The sequence below is a fragment of the Sinohyriopsis cumingii genome, unplaced genomic scaffold, assembly GCF_028554795.1.
Source record: "Sinohyriopsis cumingii isolate HCF-2022 unplaced genomic scaffold, ASM2855479v2 utg003954l, whole genome shotgun sequence".
NCBI lineage: Eukaryota > Metazoa > Mollusca > Bivalvia > Unionida > Unionidae > Sinohyriopsis > Sinohyriopsis cumingii.
This window is the reverse complement of record NW_028316633.1, coordinates 48,835-70,722: the sequence shown is the minus strand read 5'-3', so window position 1 is coordinate 70,722 and position 21,888 is coordinate 48,835. Positions and strand designations below refer to the sequence as shown.

At 35.8% G+C, this 21,888-nt stretch overlaps 1 protein-coding gene across 1 annotated transcript; it reads left to right on the top strand.

Moving 5' to 3' along the window:
* The first annotated feature begins 1,882 nt into the window (after positions 1-1,882).
* LOC149769388 (beta-1,3-galactosyl-O-glycosyl-glycoprotein beta-1,6-N-acetylglucosaminyltransferase-like) lies at positions 1,883-21,536 on the top strand. The gene is made up of 3 exons (XM_089949918.1): positions 1,883-2,243; positions 9,914-11,018; positions 19,904-21,536. The coding sequence occupies exons 2-3, from the start codon at positions 9,941-9,943 to the stop codon at positions 20,167-20,169; spliced, it is 1,344 nt and encodes a 447-aa protein (XP_089806044.1). The 5' UTR covers positions 1,883-2,243; positions 9,914-9,940; the 3' UTR covers positions 20,170-21,536.
* Positions 21,537-21,888: the final 352 nt, after the last annotated feature.

Here is a 21,888-nt window from a genome sequence, read left to right as displayed (position 1 = left end):
TTAGCCAATTATATAACACATTGTTCCAATTAATAGTTAGGGCTGTTGTCGATAGAATCTGATCAACTCGTGCAGTTCAACCGGTAAGCAGGATCTATACAGCTTGTGTAGTTTAGTCGGTCATCGATATCTATCCGGTTCATTCAGTCTGGCGAAATGCGTACAGCTCAGTCACTCAAAATTACAGATAACATCATTAAATCATATTGGATGGATAGAAAAGTTCGCAATCCACTCCTCCACGGAGTCAATCCACTCCTCCACGGAGCTGATATACCAGATCTTAATGATATTACTGCAGAGGAGATTGATGCATATTTATCAAAATTATATTCGATGTGAGGAAGGGGAATGGGCTAAAATGCCCACCGAATTCCATTTAGCACAGAAAGTTTTGCGATGAAGATATATACAAAACCGTTTTGGCCGAGAAGGTTTGCAAATTTGCGCACTTCAGAAAATTGGTGGATTCAGAAATGAAAGGAGAGAGTAGTGCTGTCCAAAAAAAGAGGTCATATGAGTGACTAAAATCGATGAAATAGTGATGTGTGAAAGAAGTTATCTGGAAAATAATTGTATCTTTAGAAAGAATAAGGTTTCGTTCACAGCGTTTTGAATAGAGTCGCAGACCAACAAAGGGAATAGATATCATCCTAAAAATACTATTAATTAATATGACGGAGGTCTGTTTATAGAAGTCTGAGGAATAAACATCGAAAACTTATGAGGAGGGTCTGAAGGAGAGAGAGAGAGTAGATTATTAGAAGTACTGCATTCAACAAGCTGTCGCTGCAGGATGCAGAGTTTAAGTAAGGTGAACACGTTTTAGAGTAAACAAACTTCAAAGTTTTATGCAATTGATGTGTGTAGAGGCTGGTCTAAAGCCTCAGACGCCAACCAATAAGCAAGAGATAAATGCACAGAAAACAAACCAGATGGACGTGTAAGGTGTGAGAATGTATCGGTAACCGTATGAAATATTAAAGAATATGTATTTAAATTGGTCTCATATGTTTTTAGTACTACTCTAAGTCAAAACCACACTTTTTACATCTTTCTCTGCATTTCATTTTAGTCTGCGCTCAATTCAGTATTTGTTTAGAAATTTAAGCTTTCAGTCTCGGCCATATTTGAAATTTTTCTGGATTTTGTGTTTTCATATTCCACCCAGTTACAGACTAATATTGGCCAAAATGTTTAGATTCTTTCCTGATCAGTTTAAAAGTCAGAGCTAATGCCCGTGATAATTTTATAATATTGTTCTACTTTTTGTCATGTTCATTTAAGTGTTATCATGAGTTGATTCCTTTGATTACAGATATTTATCTAATCACACAGAGAGAGAGAGAGAGAGAGAGAGAGAGAGAGAGAGAGAGAGAGCATTTGTATGTGCTGGTCAATAGATGTTGCTGCTGGTCAGTAATATTATGCATTGTTTATTAAGGGTGGGTGCTAGGCAGTAAGTATGAGTGCTGGTCGGAAGGACTGGGCGCTGGTGACTCCTGGTCAATCAGGCGATGTGTTAATAAATAGGATAAATTTCAACTTACGAATATTATTAACCTGTTATTTCCCTTGTCCCTGTACATGTTTCAACATGGCAGACTGTAGTTAATTTCTCCAAGTGTGATGCAAATGTTAAATTTGCCCACATGTTCAACACTTTGAAGATGGAGGAGCAATGTTAAATCCCTATTGTCCCCATTATACCATTGTACCAAATAATTCCATACAATACCGCTGACAGGGCCGACCACGTTATCAAACTATTGGATGTCATTTACCTGCATTGCTCAAGCCTATAAAATACAATCAATTTGAGAACCGTGACTACAGAGGTATGAGTACTCTGACTATTGATATATGCGTTTAACGCCTATAGCTGAGGTTGACAGTTGCGATTCTGATTGCAATTGGTGATTATACAAACTTTATTCACAGACACTTTTGCTTGGATGTACTTGAATTGTACTGCATTTCGAATTTATTGAGTGGTGTTTTAGACTGCATTTTCTTCTGCCTGATCGCGACCTCACTTTAATTACCCGCGAACCTGACCCGGAGTAGGCAATAACTACACGGGAACTGTGGACAGATCTAAATAGAAACTTTGCTTAAAAGGAAAAAAGCATTTATGATTTTAAAACACGAAAAGAAAAAAACAGAAAGCAACATCATATAACAAAATACCTTTATCAGATTTGGTAATTTTATAAACCTGTCTATTCACTTTTTGGAAGAAGGTACGTGAATTTTAATATTTTGCTTTTTCATTTACACTGAAGGTATAGTTTTCTGAAGTTTTCTGAGCTATACTGCTTTTGTCATATTAAGTTTTGATTAGTTAGTTTGATAGTTAAGAAGAAAACAGAGATGCTGAGTACCACTTTTAATTACGAAATGTATCAGTTTTTGTTGTATTTTAGCACACAATTTGTATTCAAGGTCTTTGGTTTACAATTCTATATTTGTTTTAAAATTCAATAGATTTTGACATCGATTTCTAATGTTAAGGTTCTCAAGATAGACTAATGAATTTAATGTGGGTTTTTTGTGTGTATGTAAGTTTACCGAGTAATTCGCGACTTTATCACTTTACAGGGAGCCCTGAATGCTATATGCCACAATCAGAGAAACCTTGATTAACTAGACATTTCACATGTACTGCCAGTCTGCAAAGACTTGATGCACTTTCATTCACTGGATCGTGAGATGTGATGTGATTTTGATTTTTAACGTAGCTTTAACAATTTTTCAGTCATATCGCTACGATGTCTGCAATGTGACAGTTTATAGTGATGTCTAGCACTAAGTCATCATGCCGCAGACATGTAGCACGATGTCCCACCCAGTCACATTACTGGATCATGAGATATGGCATTTTAATTACCACCACAATTTGACATCTTCGATAACGGCCGAACGACTTTATGTAAACAGACGAGCTCGATACGTCAGTGGAGGTACTCTGCATATTTTGCATTACAGTCAACGATGGTACCAGTAAAACGTGCATTTTGTTTTCCAGCATTGCTTAAATTATGTGTATATTTTAATAAGTACTATTGACTACCTTTGACATCTATTTCCTACAAATAATTTTGCTCATGTCTATGCTGAGCACTGACTTCATTTAAAAAAACAAATCTTGGAATATGGTACCCAAAATGGCAATTAATATCTTTCTTGCTATGTTTCTTCACAAATGAGACACGGAAACCATGTATACAATAATACCATATATACTCGCGTATAAGCCGAATAAGTTAGGAAAAATTGAAGGCTTGGAGGACGGGGTTGGGGGGGTCGGCTTATCCGCGGGCCAGTGTCCAAACTTGACAGATTTTAAGTCTTTTTGGTGACTACTGTAAAGACTGTAAGTCTTGGGACACGAAAAAAAAATAATTTTTTCCTGTGTCCTAAGACATATGCATGTAAAAAAAAAATTAAAAAAATTTTCGGTGACCCGACACTTATTGAACTGTTATCAAGTACTATGATTGATTTTGTTATTATTTTGCATGTGCATATTTTCTGATTTCTCCAGCACGAAAAAATTAAATAAAGGTAAATACAGACTTAACAATTCGCGGGCTGGTTGAGTTTAACCCGGAGACTAGGCTGAACTCTAATGTACAGTACTTAGTGCAAAGCGTGCATAGCGTCACTTAAATCCGTCCCAAACATATTAGATGCAGGTTTTGTTTTAATCATTGTTTCGACCAAATTGCATTCTTCCAGATAACATTTCAGCAAGTCCTTAATACTGTTTCATTTAAGTTGAATCACGTGCTCACGAGTTACTCATTTTCAATGATATAATTGATTCTGCAAACTGAGGTAATATTTATGAAAAGGTACGCACATTTAATTGTACAAGGCATATAACCAACATAACTTACATGTTCACGAAGAGTGGTAATAATAAAGGCTAAAATTCCCATTATAGATAACTAAGATCATCACCAATCTATGTTAGTTTTGTGTTTTGGCTGAACAACATCAAACTTTCCACACAATTTAAAGCTTGATGTTTCGGCGTCTCTTTTCTTGATAGTTGGTGGATTTGTCTTTCGTTTTCCGACAGCGATACAGGCCAGTTAATCATTAAAACCCTGAAATTTGCTTGTGTTAAGAGATAATTTTGACCAGTACATTGATGTGCAATTGCCTAAAATCGGGAGGTTTCTCGTGGCACTTTTAAAGCCTTGTTTTCACTAAATATTGATCCATCTTCCGAGTTTAATATGGGCGAATTTCGCAAAATATGCGCGATTTCTTCCTGTGACGCGCCTTATTTTCCCCCAGGATGTGTCCTATTTTCATAATCTGGTCAGCTGTGGCCATACTGCACAATAGCTAAAGGTTAGTCTTAAATAAACAAGCAAGAAAGACAGCGCCACTATTTAAAAATTAATCCTTTTCGATGCGACTATTTTGTGAAAACGACTGGCCCTCCGTCATGATTTAAATAAACCATGTTCTACACTACTGTGTGTTAAGCAAGCACCAACAACTGATTGGGAAATAAATAATTACCAATTTTGTTGAACTAAAGGTACCTAAATAGGCATCCTTACGGTACCGTACAGGTGGTAACTATTTTCCCCTCGTTGTATATCCGACCTTATTCCTTTATTGTTATCTCGTAAGGCATTGTATACTATAAAACATACGTATTTTGAATTAAATGTTTGAGGACACGTATGCTGCTTGATATGTATTTTCATTCCTTCTTTTAATTTAACGATGATAATTAATGTTCGTATATACGGTATACAAATGTCAGGTGTTCACTCGTGTAAGTTTCGTTTCTTTGGTGGGAATGGAGCTACAACGTTCACGGTGATCATTCTTTGGACTGATATTAATTGCCAAGAATTTTATTGTTGTGGTTTATTTTCTGACTTTTGTATTGTTGTAGATGAAAAAATCATAAATTTACGTGAATAATGTTTAAACTTAACATCCTATTTAGTGAAGAAGCGAATTCTTTCTGGTAAAGTATTTATTTTGGTCACGATAATATTCACAGTAATCATACATGTAAGACCTTTGGACTGATATTAATTGCCAAGAATTTTATTGTTGTGGTTTATTTTCTGACTTTTGTATTGTTGTAGATGAAAAAATCATAAATTTACGTGAATAATGTTTAAACTTAACATCCTATTTAGTGAAGAAGCGAATTCTTTCTGGTAAAGTATTTATTTTGGTCACGATAATATTCACAGTAATCATACATGTAAGACCTTTGGACTGATATTAATTGCCAAGAATTTTATTGTTGTGGTTTATTTTCTGACTTTTGTATTGTTGTAGATGAAATAAACCTACATGCGGTGGAGCCATTATGTAAATACCTTCAGTAGCCTAACTGCGAGCGTTGAATCAAACCGTATTTGTTATTCGTTGTGTTGTTATACTGGGATCAGATTTTAATGAGTTAGGTATTTACAGTTTAAAGGCAAATTAAAATCGTATTTACTGGTGCACTGATATAAAATGTCCAATGCAATGATGCATAAACAAACAGTACTTGAGTCAAAAGGGAGAGGTAGTGTTACAGCAACTCGTGATTGCTCAGTTCTTGTCATCGTTGGATCAAATTATACACAAATCTAAATTAGGCAGAAACAATTAGAAAACAGAAAATTAAATAAATTACTTTTCAAACAAGTTTATACCATTTCATTTTAATAAGCATGTATGTCATGCTCGAGATAAGTATACGTGGATATTTTGCTAATATAAGTTTGCCAAATAAATGCATTTAGAACTTACCGCGTGCATCTTGTGATATCTCGGAGTTGTGGGTCGGCTTATACGCGGGTCATGCACTTGTTAGTGTTTATACCTGTTCAATTTGGAGAGTCGATTTATACGCGAGTATATACGGTAATAATAATAATAATAACAATATCCGGATTTCAAATGAAAGTAAATCGTCTTTATGTAGACTATATATTTAAACATCATTTCAAAATATATTTGTTTATTCAACATAAGTGTGTTTTAAGTGTCATTTATATTTGAAGAAGCCATCTGACATGAAGCTTAGTATTTGGCTATAGCCCATCAATTAATTCACAGCGAAAGTGATAACTGGATAACTGATGATTGATAATTTCAGATCACGGGTTGGAAAAGGTGCCGTTTATATGACCAGAAACATATTTAACATCCCCAATTGAGGCTCAATATCTAACAGAGGATGTTCGATAATTCAATATAGTTGTCCTAAAATCTCAATTAAAATTATTGCTCTAATTTTTTTTTAATTTGGGAAAACTGTCCTGATCCCAAGACTAATCTCTCTGTCTCTTCCCCAGTCTAAGGTCTAGAGCCCCCACCCACAACTTCTCGTCAGCAACGGCTGTAGAGTTGTCCAAACTCTAATATTTAAGACACTAAGAAAGATTGTTAAAAAAGATTGGAAAAAGAGCAGGTCTTAAAATGATTTGTGGGACGCCACATTTTACAGGTTCTAATATTGATAAGTGATTTCAAACACTAACATTCTGAGTTGTGTTTATTAATTAAGACTTGAACAAACAGTGTGTAATATTTGAAAATGCGTTTATCCAAACTGTGATGTTGCTGTAGCTATGCAACTAAAGTATGAGAGAGGAATAGAAGGTTAAAGAGTAAACATGCACGTTATCTAACCCCCACCATCCCACTACTCATCAAATCAATTACTTTATCAAAGACTCTAACTCTAAAAACAAAGGGTCAAAGCTGCTTTATCCCTGGGATAACACATTACTATGTATTAAAATGATTTCATCTCATCACCGACAGCAATAAATATACTTTTATTACCTCATAATTAACGTGAAATCATGTTTGATATCTACCTGCTACTTGGTCTTAGGCTACATATTGAAGCGTCATGTGACCATATTACATTTTTTTAATTTATTGAACATAATTTGTCAGGAGTTTACATTTTCCCCTACCACCTGACCAGGTGTATGGGGAATTACCTTAACATTTTCCATCCTGAGCTTATACCAATACACAAATATTCACACACAGACACGTACGCTCTCAAATATTGTACAAAAAGAACCGCTCGTTCACAAACCATCAAGGTGTTTACTTTTCCCGTTGGTTTAATACGATTAATGCGATTAATGCGAAATGCGAAAGTGAAGGATACCCCAGAAATGAAGCCAAAAGTTGACAAAACATTTTCTTAAATCGTAAAAGTGAGATCTGTTATTCACTTTAGCAACATATTTTTCCAGCCTTTTGTATGCTAAAGACAATTTTTATAATAGACGAGATTTGGGATTTTCGATTCACAACCTGATCTGTATATAAAATATTTTGCAAGCAACATTAGAATGGTGACAAAATCATCAATAGTTAGCTTAACTCTACACGAGCATCTTTCAAAATCTGAATGTATTTTATTATTATTTAAAAAGTGATTCAGAGTTTGTAAATTATTCTTGTTTTGGCTTTGTATAGTTTTCATAAAAAATCTTTCTGGTGATTTATTATCTCAATTTGACATGTTACCCTTGTTCGTCTTTCATAATTAACCCCTGTATTATTTTGCTGTGTAATTTCTCTTTTCAAGGTTAAGGAAATATTTAGAATTGTTTTCATCACATTCATATCACCTTGCTTTTGCTCTTAACATTACACTTTCTTAGTCCGTTTTTCTCATTTCGTCTAAACCTGTTTGTTTTTAGTTCAGTTATTTCATAATAGTGGGGTTGTTATTTTGATTCACTAAAGTATTAAGGTCCGTATTTCAGCTTCAGTTTTCTTTTTTTTAAAATTCTCAAGTTTGCCTTAGCTTGAGAATAATTGATTCTGATCTTATAATCATTTTAAGGATTTCAAAATGATTAATTGATCATTTCAAGTTAATTTCACCTGAAGTGGATTTTTCTTATAGCCTTCACAATAGTATTCTTCTACTGTGTTAGATAGACATCTTTCAACCAAAAGAATATATTCTTGTTGCTTTATCAGCTTTGAATTGAATTTCCAGTACACATTACCTCTGCGTACTGCGGATATCGATACTTTTAGTGCTACTGCTGAATGGTCTGTTTTATAACCAAGAATAATAGATGCGTGAATATAATTTGAAAACATATCCTCAAAGATTAAAAATTATCCAGGTAAATATTCTATTCTCAAGATTGACAGCTCTCCATCGATTGATTCTTGTTGTCCGGGAATGTCGCTTGGCCATGGAGTGTTTATCATGGATATGATAAGAGTCAAGCTCCATGTCCTGAACAAAATTTCAGTCATTACAAATAATTACAGATGAATTCTCAAATTTATATCATCCTCTTTCAAATTTTTGAAACAAACCTCAGCATTATCATTATTATGAGTGACCATATTATTCAAAGTCATGATCTATGTTAGACGGCAGAATAATGGCCATTCTTTAGAAGCTATTTTCGGCCTACTTACGTTGAACACGGATTTAATCTCAGGAGTTTTCAACATTCTGAATCAAAGAAGAACAAACAAATTTAAGTTAACATTTATAAAAGAGCCCTCTTTGAAATGTCCCCCCATCCGAACTGCTAACTTTAATAGTGCCTACTAATGAAAATTTTCAATTCTATTTTAAGCCAACCATATAAGGTGTCTGATGTATTTGAGTAACCAACAGAAAATCCATATCTCACTGAAGAAGAAAGATGATGATGAAGTAAATACGATGAAACTGTTTGAAAGAAATTATTGTTATATTCCTTTCAGAGAAAGAGCAGTATGTTTTAAAACTGCTGCTTTCGATGTTTCAGCCTATCCATCCCCCCATCGTCTCTGGAATGAGGTTGGACACTACCTCTTATTGTTTCAAGCAAATGCTTAAAACGCTGGTGTCGGCCACCCGGAACCCCACCAAGCGGCCAGCAAAGAAGTTGTTCACAGAAATGAGCCATTGAAGTACTACGTTTGGTTTCACAATTTTTTATTTGGAAAAGTGTAGTGGCAATATATACCAGCGTGACTTTTAGAGGGATCAAATCACAAGTTGTGACGAAAAACGTTTGAATTGAGAGGGGTGTTATAGGTCATTTGGTAACCCTTATATGTCAATAACAGGGTATGTATATGTGTATGTTTGCTCGGGTCCCTCTGATATACGAGTGTGGAAGAAATCACTTACGAGCACCCATTACTTGTAGTGGCAAGAGTATCTTTCCGTTGAAGAAATGGCATTTAATTTACAAAGCTACGAATATAGCAATTAATTATTTAATGGTACCAGTATTTTTTTTTAAAATAATTTACCCTTTTTTTCAGTCATTCTTCTTAGGTCTTTCTCTCTGTCTTTTTTTTCTTCTATTTTATCACATCGCCAACACAGAATTTTTACTCAATATATTTCAAGTCTCACTGTAACAATTCAGCTCCCATACTCAACCTATGCAAACTACTTGATATTAAAAATTCAATAAATTTAAATTTCTGAATGCTCGTGATTAAATCTATATTTATCAGTATAGACACATTATTGATGACAGCTTTTGCGTAAAGAAAGCCAAATGAGCCGCTAATGGATTTATGTGTTTTCAATTCTGCACCCAAAACCAAAATGCTAAATTCAGCAATGAGTTCCAAACTGAAGTCTGCAAAAGAACTTACATCTCATCAATAAGACATTGTCTCTTTTTCACTTACAACAAGGGTAAAGTTTCAATAGCTTCTTTTGATTAAAATCTTACTTCCATTATCAACCAATCCTGGTCAGTCAAATCCATGTATACTCTACTTTTTTTCTCACTCGTTTCCAGACTGGTTCCCATTCTTCCATAAGAATTATTAGTAATGTAAGTCCGATAAGTTAGCCCAAGCTAAATTTTTATATATTTATCTTTCTCGCTCTTGTTATTGTCAGTTTGTAACTCTTTCTCTCTATTTTCAGAAGGCGGACTGTTATTTCCTTCCCGTCATGCCAAAAGTCTTTGGACGAAAAGTTGCTCTAGTGATAATGTTCAGTGTCGCTTGCTTTGTCTGGATGGTCCACCATTATTCAGGTTGTGGTGGTGACTGTAAGAAATTGTCTTCCATTCGAAATGCCTCCTTCGTAATTTCTTTTAATGGAACACAAACTCCGAATGAAACACGCAAGGAGAAAGTTCCAACCAGAAAACTTACAAGATTTGTAACAGCAGTGGATTGCAAACGTATAATAGAGGGGCAGAAAGAGGAAATTGCTAATGCAACAACGTGGATGACGAAACATTCCAAAAGTACTATTCCTGATGCTGAATATTTAAATTTGACATCCGATTGCAAGGCCTACAAGAGGGAACGAGGCTTCCTGGACTTCATCGTGACAAAGGAGGAAGAGAAATTTCCCATTGCCTACAGCATTCTTATGTACAAGGAGGTGGAGCAAATGGAGAGGCTCCTGAGGGCAATTTACAGACCTCATAATATCTATTGTATCCACATTGACCTTTCCTCGTCGGTGGAAGTTCACAGTGCCGTAAATGCCATTACCAGATGCTTTGATAATGTTTTTGTAGTTTCCAAAAAGGAGACTGTTGTTTATGCTGGGTTCACGAGACTACAGGCAGATATTAACTGCATGGCCGACTTATTGCAGAAGAATGGGGAATGGAAATATTTTATAAATCTTCCGAGCCAACAATATCCGATTAAAACAAACCAAGAAATCGTGAAAATTTTACAAATATATAACGGTTCAAATGATATCGAGGGGATGACAGGTAATCGCATGCTTCCAAATCGATTTAAATACGTTCACAAGTACGTTCCACAGAACGGAGGGAAGGCAAATATTTTTAGGACAAATGTAACAAAATCTCATCCACCACACAATATAACAATTGTAAAGGGGAGTGCATATGGCATCTTTAGCAGGAACTTTGTTCAGTTTATTATCTATGATAAAATGGCACGAGATTTGCTGGAGTGGTGTAAAGAAGTCTTGAGCCCTGACGAATATTACTGGGCAACGCTAAATCATAACCCACACCTCAGTGCACCGGGCAGTTATAAAGGTAAGGTCACTATAAAACACATGTGTAAAAAAAGCGAGAATTATAAAGACTTAAGCTGGGGGGTATTTTTTATTGCCGGAGAAGATAGCTTATAGACGGTTAATTTATTATACTCATTTACAGCATTTCGGTAAACAAAACGACCCTTACAACCTAACTATTTTTTACAATCCCTCAACTGATAGTTATTAGAGGTGCCCTGTATTTACGATATACCGGTTTACCGCGATACATTTTTTTCCTTTAGTACCTTTCAGGTTACTTATCGCTACACCTGTACTTCGGTAGTTTCTGTCAATGAGGAATGTACGGAAATTTCCGAGTAAACCTCTTACGAATTTAATGATCCTAACAGTATTTTGTCATTCTTCATGACAAAATAATTTTTAAAAAATATTTTAATATTGTTGTTGTTATTATTAAAACATGTATTTGTCATAAATTAATTTTTAAGTTTTACAAATATATTTAAATTTATACTCCGTTAATCACATGTCTGACACGTGACACTTCGTGACCAGTTGGGATGTTGTGAAATAGATTTGCTCCATATTCATCTTTTGGACATTTTTCGAATTATAAGATTCGTTAATGTGTTGTGTACATTTATTCGTTTGTATGACTGCGAATCACCACAAGTTAAGTATCTTACCCGCGTGTTGCATCCCACTCAAAATCTCCTGCCTAATATATATAAGCTACTATAAAAATCCAAATCACACACACACACACACATACACACACACACTTCAACTATTGACATATGAAAATTCCTCAAACACACTATTCAAGCCACCGTGTGTCGTGACCAATACCCTGCTCTTAACAGCCTTTTCCTTTTCTCTTTCTCTTGGAACACTCTGAAGACAAGTGTCCCTTTTCTTGACATTGATAACAATAGATGATTTTCATCCCCATCTTCTGCTGTCTTAGTGATTTATTTTGTTTAATTAAGTGGACATTCTGGAGTACAATTTAATGTACTTTCTCCTGACAAACATGTCAGGTATCATGACTTTAATCAGTCGTCCTCTTGGAAGCGTAATTTCAAATGACACTCTGTAAATATGTGACCAGATGCACGATCTGTTGTGGTTCTCGCATCTTCACAGATTGAAAACTGAATAAGTGTATTGTTTTAGGGCGAAAGGTGATCTTTGTATTGGGTGAGAAATGTCACCTAGTCAAACTAAAATTGAATTGATTTGTCTAACGCATGAAAGAATCACACATTTCCAAAGAGAAACCAGAAGGCAAGCGTGACGACGTTCTGTGTTGCTGGCGATTTTGAAGGTCGACTGGATCTGGACAAAGTTAAGATCAGCCAAGGCAGCTCATTAAGATCATTTTCACATTCCAGCTACCCAGAAAGTGACGAACAAAAATTTAGTCCAATAGCTTACACTTACACTGTTTCACTTAATGAGTTCAAGTCAGAATGGTTGTCATGTCTTTGCATGTTCTTTCCATACAGTTGCTACAATAACTTGTTTGTGAGCAAAAGATAACAAACACACATACAACATGCCGTCCAGAATCCAAAGGAATCTTCTCGTCTTCTTGAATCAGTTTTTTGTGCTTAATCTATTTATTCTTGTCATTGACTTTCTTCCATGGAATTTGGTGTGACAATAATGATGACAGACGTTGTGTACTGCAAGTATTGCAATGTATTCGCATCTGATCAATGTTTCACCATTTGAACAGTTTCAAAACACTCAGTCATCTTATAACATTCAGATATCATAATTTAAAAAAAGATGCGTTTCGGATGCAATCGCTATTTGCGTTTCACTTGAATCTGTAGAAATCAGCTTTAAATGGGTGTCGTTGCTCATGGGTTAGATTCAGAATGTGCTCTTCTAAACTGCACATTCACAGGATTGTCTTCATTAGATTAGAACATTATGAAATTAATAAATGTTTTACCAATACTAATGGGTACAAATTTACGTCATTGAGAATGCAGTTGTTCTTTTTGTAAATAGTAAATTTGAAGACATCACAACCGCAATAATGTAAGGCTAAAACAAAAACTGCTTTAATTCCTTATGGTTTCCATAACTTTGAAACAAACATGGATAAAGTCAAAGACTGAATGACTGTTAATAACGACAATGAAATATGTATGTGTGTTGAGTGCTTGAAACAAAATTCAAAAGTTTTAGCAACTCGAGTAATACTTACACAGTTACATAACTAACTATTAAGCTAAATTGTCAACATTCAATCATTAGAGATGCATGATGTATATAGACTGAACTGGATACCATTTATGGGATTTTTAAACCAAAAATGTTAACATTTTTCTTGATCGTGTAAGTAACACTAATATGACCTGAACGGAAATTATTCACATCTGATCGACTCTCTACCTGGTAAACGTTGTCGGGGTGACTTTTTTCATTCAGTGTTAACAGAAGTTTCCAGGGCTTTCAAGGAGCAACCATAAAGTATTTAAACATCAGCATTAAAGATAAAGATGGAAAGGTTATATATTTCCACTGTAACTTATTGTTTTTGATTAGCTCTAGTCGCTCGCAAATTACGAACAAAACAGAATATATATATATATATATATATATATATATATATATATATATATATATATATATTAGGTCATATATATTTTGTTTCAAATACTTGGAGAAAAAATAACGAGAAAGACGATTAAGTAGCTTAAGCAATACACGCTTGCTTAAATGTTAAAAAGTACTGATTAATAGTTAGGTGATAGGTTAAAACAACTGATGAAGGCATCATATAGTTTGTACTAAGACGTGTTGATGCACAAATATTTATGAATGGCTTTAATAATTTGAATGATAATGAAAGCAAAGCAAAGTTGGTGTCAGCAAAAGCATGAAAACCACCCATTATTTGTTTATGACTGACTTAAACAATAAAAAATTGATACATTATCAGATGTTAGCATGTCCAAAAATGAACTTCTTGATGGAATAGTAAAGGTCAAAATCCGAATCAAACACGTTCTAACAGATGGCGAAGTATACACGGATCAACAACCTATAGGACATATGTGGTGCAAGGAAACATCGTTGAAACAGGGAAAAGTGTGAAACGACAAAGAAAATATTTAAATGACCTAAAATAAATATTAAAACCTCATATATTATTTTTCAACAGATATTTAAGAGAAACATCTTGCAATCACTACTAGTATTGATACAAGAATGTTAGCACTAAGTGATCGAATCGGTGACGTTAAGAATAGCCCATGTTTTGAAGAGGAGTCGCCCTACTCGTTAGCATAAAATTTATAGGAAATTAATAAGTTTATTTTTTTTCGACTGGGGACAGAACGACCAATAATGCAATTGCGACCTATAACAATAGAGAAGGCACGGCAAGTGTGGCCTGTTAATATGAGGACTGTGGTTCGCATCTCCAGGGCGGTGGAATTAGTATGTATCTGTGTGAGGTTTATGTGAACACGCGAATAATCAGAGTGGGTCAGACGGGACAGGACTACAGGCGACGATTGGGGTAGTGGTGGATAAGAACCAAAGCACTTTCACTCTCAAAGCTGATCACTTCCAACTGAATGTATACTGACTGGGCTCATGGAGCATACACCTTTTCCTAACTTTGCATATCATTTCTCTATCTTCATGTATATTTTCTTGACGATAACATTTCACGCTATCGCCTAAGGTTACAAAGGTCATTACTATATATTTCCTTCCCTAATGAATGTGACTCAGCCGGCTTTTGATTGTATCATGCCATTTTCACCTGTTTCTGGGGTCATTTGACTAACAATGACTTCATGTGACCCCTATCACTTAACAGGCTACATTTGGAACTATTTACAATATTAACAAAAATGACTTACTAAACATAGCTTTCTTTGTGTGGCAACCAACTGATTGCATTGATTATCATTTATAATGATTGATTGTAAGAGCTAATCTAATACATGTCCGGATTGTTCAGAATTTACACAAGTCATTTGTAACTTTTTCTCTTTATTCTTCCGCGCATCATCGTGCTGTTTCAGAGAAACCTGTGCCGCCAAACTTTTTAACATTGTCAGCCGTCTATCACGCAAATAGCTTAAACTTGTGTATGTATTGCCGTTGTAATGGGTGCTAGAGTTCATATGGGGTGTGGGTATTTCTAAACTTTAGTTTATTAAACAGCTAATAATGGCAATATAGGGACGATATGCAACTCCACACAAGCAGAACCAAGCACTGCATGTTGTTAAAGATTTTAATCCAACCAAACATTATACTATCGAATTCTATAAAACCAGAGCAATATTTGCAAGTGATAACAGATAGTAGCTTTTGTATTCAATACGATGTAAATGTGAAAGTAGATGATAATAAAGCAGTTGCGAACAATTTGGGAAGAATGCTTCTTAGAGACAACCATTTTAATGGTATGTGATGATATTTTTTAATTACGTGATTTTAGATTTGATGGCATTTAAAGGCAGGCCCAGCCCTAGGATGCGCGGGTCCCAAGGCAGAATGCGGGTCCCAAGGCAGCAAGCGATGAGCACAAGGTCACAAGCAAAACAATTGCATTGCTGAGTTGATGTCCTGGAACCGCATAGTCCAAGACGGTTGCCTCGTTCACCTTGCCCTAGGGCAGGGCCTGTTCAAAGGTTCATGGCTATCAGTATCTATGAGAACAAAGAAAATAGAGCAAGGAACAAGGAATATAAAACTGAAAGTTAAGATCGGGAGCGGCTGACCCACAAAACATTAGCTACAAACTCTCCTCATCCTATTGTGTACGAGAACAAAAGATGATATAACTTGATTTCCAAATACTGACGCATCAAGATTCGTTGTGGCTCATGGTTCTTCCTCAAGAGTTTGTACTTACCATTAAACAAGAAAAGCATCTGCTGTGATAGAAGGTCCAAGCCAAGTTTATAAATCGAAGAATATTTATCTTCTGTACAATCAAAGTACTTCTTGAACAATTGATAATAATGTCCAAGAAAAGAACAAAAGGAGATGCTTTCCTTTAAGTCAATATTACCAGAGGGAGAATTACTGATTTAACAGCTGATATCCTTTCAACAAATGTCATAGTTGATTCACTGAGAATAAGTTTGGAAATAGCATTGGTACTGTGTAAATAAGTTAGAAAAATTGACCCTGAAAGTGAGCAAGAAGGTTGTGTTAAATGTGGTTTTGAAATAGAAACAAAAATAATTAAAAAGGCATCACATCACAGGTCATGAACAATTTAATTCAATTGAAAATAGTAATAAGACGGTAACAAGCCAAGCTTTGTCCTTATGAAATGATTAGGTATATTACAGATGCAACTGATAAGGATAATATTGCAGAATTACAAACTCGGCAACATTTCTATAAATGTTACAAGTTAATTAAGAAATTAATAGACTATAAACTTGTGTGTGGGATCCTGAGGAGCTTAAATGGAAATTAAACAAATATAAAGAATGGTTGAGTGAGTAAATAGGACACAGTAAACTTAAACTATCCCTTATTTTTAAACAAAGTATGTTCTGTGTATAACTTAGATGCACATATAAAGCAATCCAGCACACGAAAGCATCCATCACAAAAAATACAGCAATTAATATGGGATGAATTTCTTCATTGCAATGAGACAAAAATCAAAGCAAATATATGCAGCACGACGGCAAAGGCTGTCCACGAGCGAAACCAGCAGCTCATTTTAACTCAACATCAAGTAGTGCTCAATGTGCATTTAAAATAATTTCATACAACTGTTTTAGATGTAGAAGAAAAAATGTTCCATGAATACTAATTTATTTTTATTAATATGTGTCAACGGTAGAGTAAAATAAAAGACCTACAACAGAAAAGGGCGTAATATAATTATAACATATCGTGGTGATAAATTGAATAAAGAGCAAGACTAACTTTTTAAATACATTGTACACCTTTTCAAGGAGGAATAATGCGTGTCATTCGATTCTAGAATACTTCAGAAATTCAGGTCTTGGTGATGTATAATTTGGTTACATAGGCAATCTATATATATATATATATATATATATATATATATATATATATATATATATATATATATATATATATATATATTCTTTTTAATTACTGGTATTGTATATCATTTTATCGTTGTTAGTGCTAAAACGTTTATAGTTTGGTTCTACTATCCCAGGATGTTTTATTGGTACACCAATTGATTTCACTTTAGAAAGTCCTGCTACCATCTTGTTCATGTGAGGAACGCCAAAAATTAGTATTTTCTCGCTATTATAGCAAAACACAATATTTTCTTCCACTATATTGTAAATGTGATCACGTTCTTAACCAACACCTAACGAATTGTATATATCATTTGACGGTTTAGTTTATGGCCATATTGTTTTTATTTGTTGTGGAAGAAGTTTATATAAGCAACCCGTAGAGAGACCATACAGTGGTTTGGTTAATGGCATTTTTTTATTACGTAAAGGTTGTTCTCCTTGTAAACTAAATAATCCTTCAAAGTTTGAAATATTTCTCTTCGTTAGTACATATCTTAACATTCGTTCTGTTTCTTGAATATCGTCTTCAGAAAGAATGGCTCCTTTTCATCTCCAACTTGTATTCAGTTCAATATGTTGTGAATATTTCTTGAGTATTTATCACTTTTCGCAATAGTCAGTAGTTTCTGTTTTAAGTATATTGCATATGAGCTATCAATATGTGTTTAAAAGCTTTAATGACAATATCATGAATATTACGAGTTTCGGGCAATTTCTCATTGGATAATTAAGTAAGGTGGTTGACTACTGATATGTATGTCACATGAGAAGGCATGGTGATATATATATATATATATATATATATATATATATATATATATATATATATATATATATATATATATATATATATCACCAAAACAGGCCTCTTCAAATCCTATCAAGCTGGGTCTCAGAGAGAAATCAGCAAGATGCATGACCCTTGGTGGGAAAGGAAAGCTGATAAAGTGCAACGTTATGCCGCCACTAACAACTCCATAGAGTTCTACGACGCCATCAAGTCAACCTTCAGCCCTTCAGTGTCTTGCTCTGCCCCCTTGCTTGCTGTATATATAGCAGTTCACTAATAAAGGACCAGGCTGGCATTAATGATAGATGGAAAGAACACTTTAGTCAGCTCCTAAACCTGCCATCATCGGTCAGCCAACCTGTTCTTGACCAAATACCCCAACAGCGACGCACGACCAACTGGATATTCCGCCAATGATAAAGGAATTGAGGACTGCCATTAAACAAATAAACTGTGGCATGGCACCTGGAAATGAAGGTATCCCAGCGGAGGTGTACAAGACTCTCAGTGAACAGACTCTAGAGGCATTCCACGATGTGCTAATTAGCATGTGGACGGAAGAGGAGATGCCAGACGACCTCCGCGACGCATCAATTGTGACCCTTTATAAGAATAGAGGCACACGTGCTGACTGAAGTAACTCCAGAGGCATATCCTTGCTTTCCATAGCTGGCAAAATACTTGATCGCATCATTCTCAACAAGCTTATTGCGGCAGTGTCAGAAGATAACCTCCTCGAGTCTCAGTGTGGTTTTGGCTCAGACCTCAGCACCAGTGACATGATCTTCGAAGTGAGACAATTCCAAGAGAAGTGCCTTGAGCAGAACATGAATCTATATGCCGTCTTTGTGGACCTGACAATAGCTTTAGATACAGTCAACAGAGACGCACTGTGGGTAGTACTCAAGAAGCTTGGTTTCCTCAGAAGTTTGTCAGCCTCATCGGGCACTTCCACGATGACATGACTGGAGAGATTCTCTCAGACGGTGAACCCTCTTGGAAACTCCCCATAATTAATGGTGTCAAACAGTGCTTTGTACTCGCTCAGGTACTCTTCAAGCTCTTCTTCACACAGGTACTGCTCCATGCCATCCGTGACCTTGACCTTGGTATCTACATTAGATATCGCCTGAATGGGAGAGCGTTTGATCTTCGTCGCCTAGCTGAAAAACCCATGATGCTAGAAAGACTCATCATTGAAACACTCTTTGCAGATGAATGTGCCCTCATGACCCATGAAGAGACTCGCCTACAGGCAATCGTGGACATGTTCTCTGAAGTCTCCAACTTATTTGGACTCACAATTAGCCTTGGAAAGACAGAAGTCCTCCTCTAGTATGCCTCAAGCACCGTCCCTTCACATCACTGCATCAACATTGGCGACACGCAGCTGAAGAATGTGGACAGTTTAAACTACCTTTGCAGCACAATATACAGTGACGGTTCCCCAGACAAAGAAATCACTGCGAGGATCCAAAAGGCCAGTCAAGAACTCGGACGACTCTGAACCATTGTTTTGCAGCACAAGGACATACGCCTCTCAACAAAGACGAAGATGTACAATGCAGTTGTCCTCATGTCTCTCTTGTATGGCTGTGAAACGTGGACTGTCTACCGAAGGCATTTGAGTCAGTTGGAAAAATTCCACCAGCGCTCCCTGAGATCCATCATGCGGATCAAGTGGCAAGATCGAATCACCAACCAGGAAGCCCTTGATAGGGCCAATGCAACAAGTATCAAAGCCAAACTAATCCATGCCCAGCTTCGTTGGACTGGCCATGTCATCAGCATGGATCAAAACAGAATCCCAGAGCAGCTGTTCTTTGGCGAGTTAGCCCATGGCAACCGAAACCAAGGCCGCCCTCGCAAGAGGTTCAGAGGCAATCATATGTGATCATAGCTGGCGAATTTGGATCAGTGAATCAAATCAGTCGTTCATTTCGTCCGTCTGTCTCTTCCTTGGTCACTTTGTCATATTTCTGTCTCCCTGTCTTGCCGGTCTGTATATATAATATGTACGTTGCACACAGTATTCATTTGACTAGATTTATCCTCTTCCTATTCCAGGTCCGCCAGACGAAAAAAGATGGCTTGCAGTGTTTGCAAAGTGGGATGGACCATGTCATGGGATGTATGTACGAGGAGTTTGCGTTTTCGGGGTAGGGGATCTTCATGAACTAGTGGGGAGGGAGGAGCTTTTCGTCAACAAGTTCTTCCTCGGCCACCAACCGCTGGCTCTTGACTGCTTGGAGGAATGGCTATACAACAGAACTTTCAACTCGGAAATTGCAGATCTCGACTTTTATAGAAAAATGAAATTTGTTCGGAAGTGAAGTGCTTGTAAAAAAAAAGTGTTGTTTGTTCTGCGCCTGTGAGTATGTACTTTGCATGTGTGTCGTATGTGCGTTATCGGTATCTCCCACCAACCGCTGGTTCTTGACTGCTTGAATAATTGGCTCTACAATAGAACTTTCAACTCGGAAACTGCAGATCTCGACTTTTATAGAAAACTGAAATTTGTTCGGAAGTGAAGAGCCTGTTAAAAAAACATGTGTTGTTTGCTCTGCACTTGTGAGTATGTACTTTGTATGTGTGTCATATGTGCATTATAGGTATCGCCCACCAACAGCTGGTTCTTGACTGCTTGGAGGAATGGCTTTACAATATAACTTTCAATTCTGAAATTGCAGCTCTCGACTTTTATAGAAAAAATTAAATTTGTTCGGAAGTGAAAAGCTTGTAAAAAAAAACAATTGATGTTTGCTCTGCGCTTGTGAGTATGTCCTTTTTATGTGTGTCATGTGCGCGTTATCGGTATGCTTAAATCTGATGATCCACAGTTTAAAAAATGCGGTGTCAATGATTTAGTGAACAGGAGACAGCCTGAAAGCTTAATATTGGCAAACATTCAGAACTGATTTTCTCTTAACTCCGCGGTGAACAGGTAATAAAGTACACATGAGAATAATAACGTGTCTTTTACCTGCAACATTTGTGCTAATCTATCTGAATGTCTGCACGTGCAACAGCAATAAAAATTCAATTTTTTTCACACATCAAATAAGATATTTGGTGTATGTTGTTCCAAGGTAAAATGTCTGGAGGAAAAGTAATAGGCAAATCTGATTTTAATTTCGAATAAACCACCCTTTTTCCTAATTAAGTAAGTGAAAAGAACACATTATTTGCATATAATTGGTATTCTTTCGTCCAATAAATGATACTATTTAGTAGTTCATATTTAGTTTATTGTCATTCAGTATTTCATGATGACTCCTTTATTTCTCCTTTACATGGAAGCCTTAGTTGTGATCATTCAGAAAATCTGCTATCGCTTTCTCCAGACGATTCCATGGTTTCTTGTCAAAACTATTTATATTTTGACAGAGCCAATGTGGGTCATCGGATCTGTCTACACACAGTCTCGTAGGGATCTGACAGTCGTAAATGCTTCTTGATTGAATATAGAAACAAGGATATAACACGAATGAATGCTTTCCTGCACGTTTGAGACTTATCTTCTACAGTATGAAGACCTTAAACAAAGGACTAAACTTGCCGAGTCTTGGAAATGTTAGCATTGCAAATACTTTCCAGACGTGTCAGTACGTATGTATTAATAATACGGCAAGATTGAAAAACTGTCAAACAAGTTTTCTTTACATAGTATGGACAGATGAGAACGTACGTAAACCATTGACCAAATATGATACAGGGTAATTTGCCATACATACATACATACATGCATACATACACACATACATACACACACACACATACATACATACATACATATCTACCTACCTACCCACATACATACATACATACATACACACACACATACATACAAACACATACATACATACACACACACACATGCACACACATACATACATATCTACCTACCTACCCACATACATACATACATACATACATACATACACACATACATACATACATACATACATACATACATACATACATACATACATGTATCACGCATTTTCATGTAGGATCTAGGGATATGTTTATACGTATCAATATAAATATTT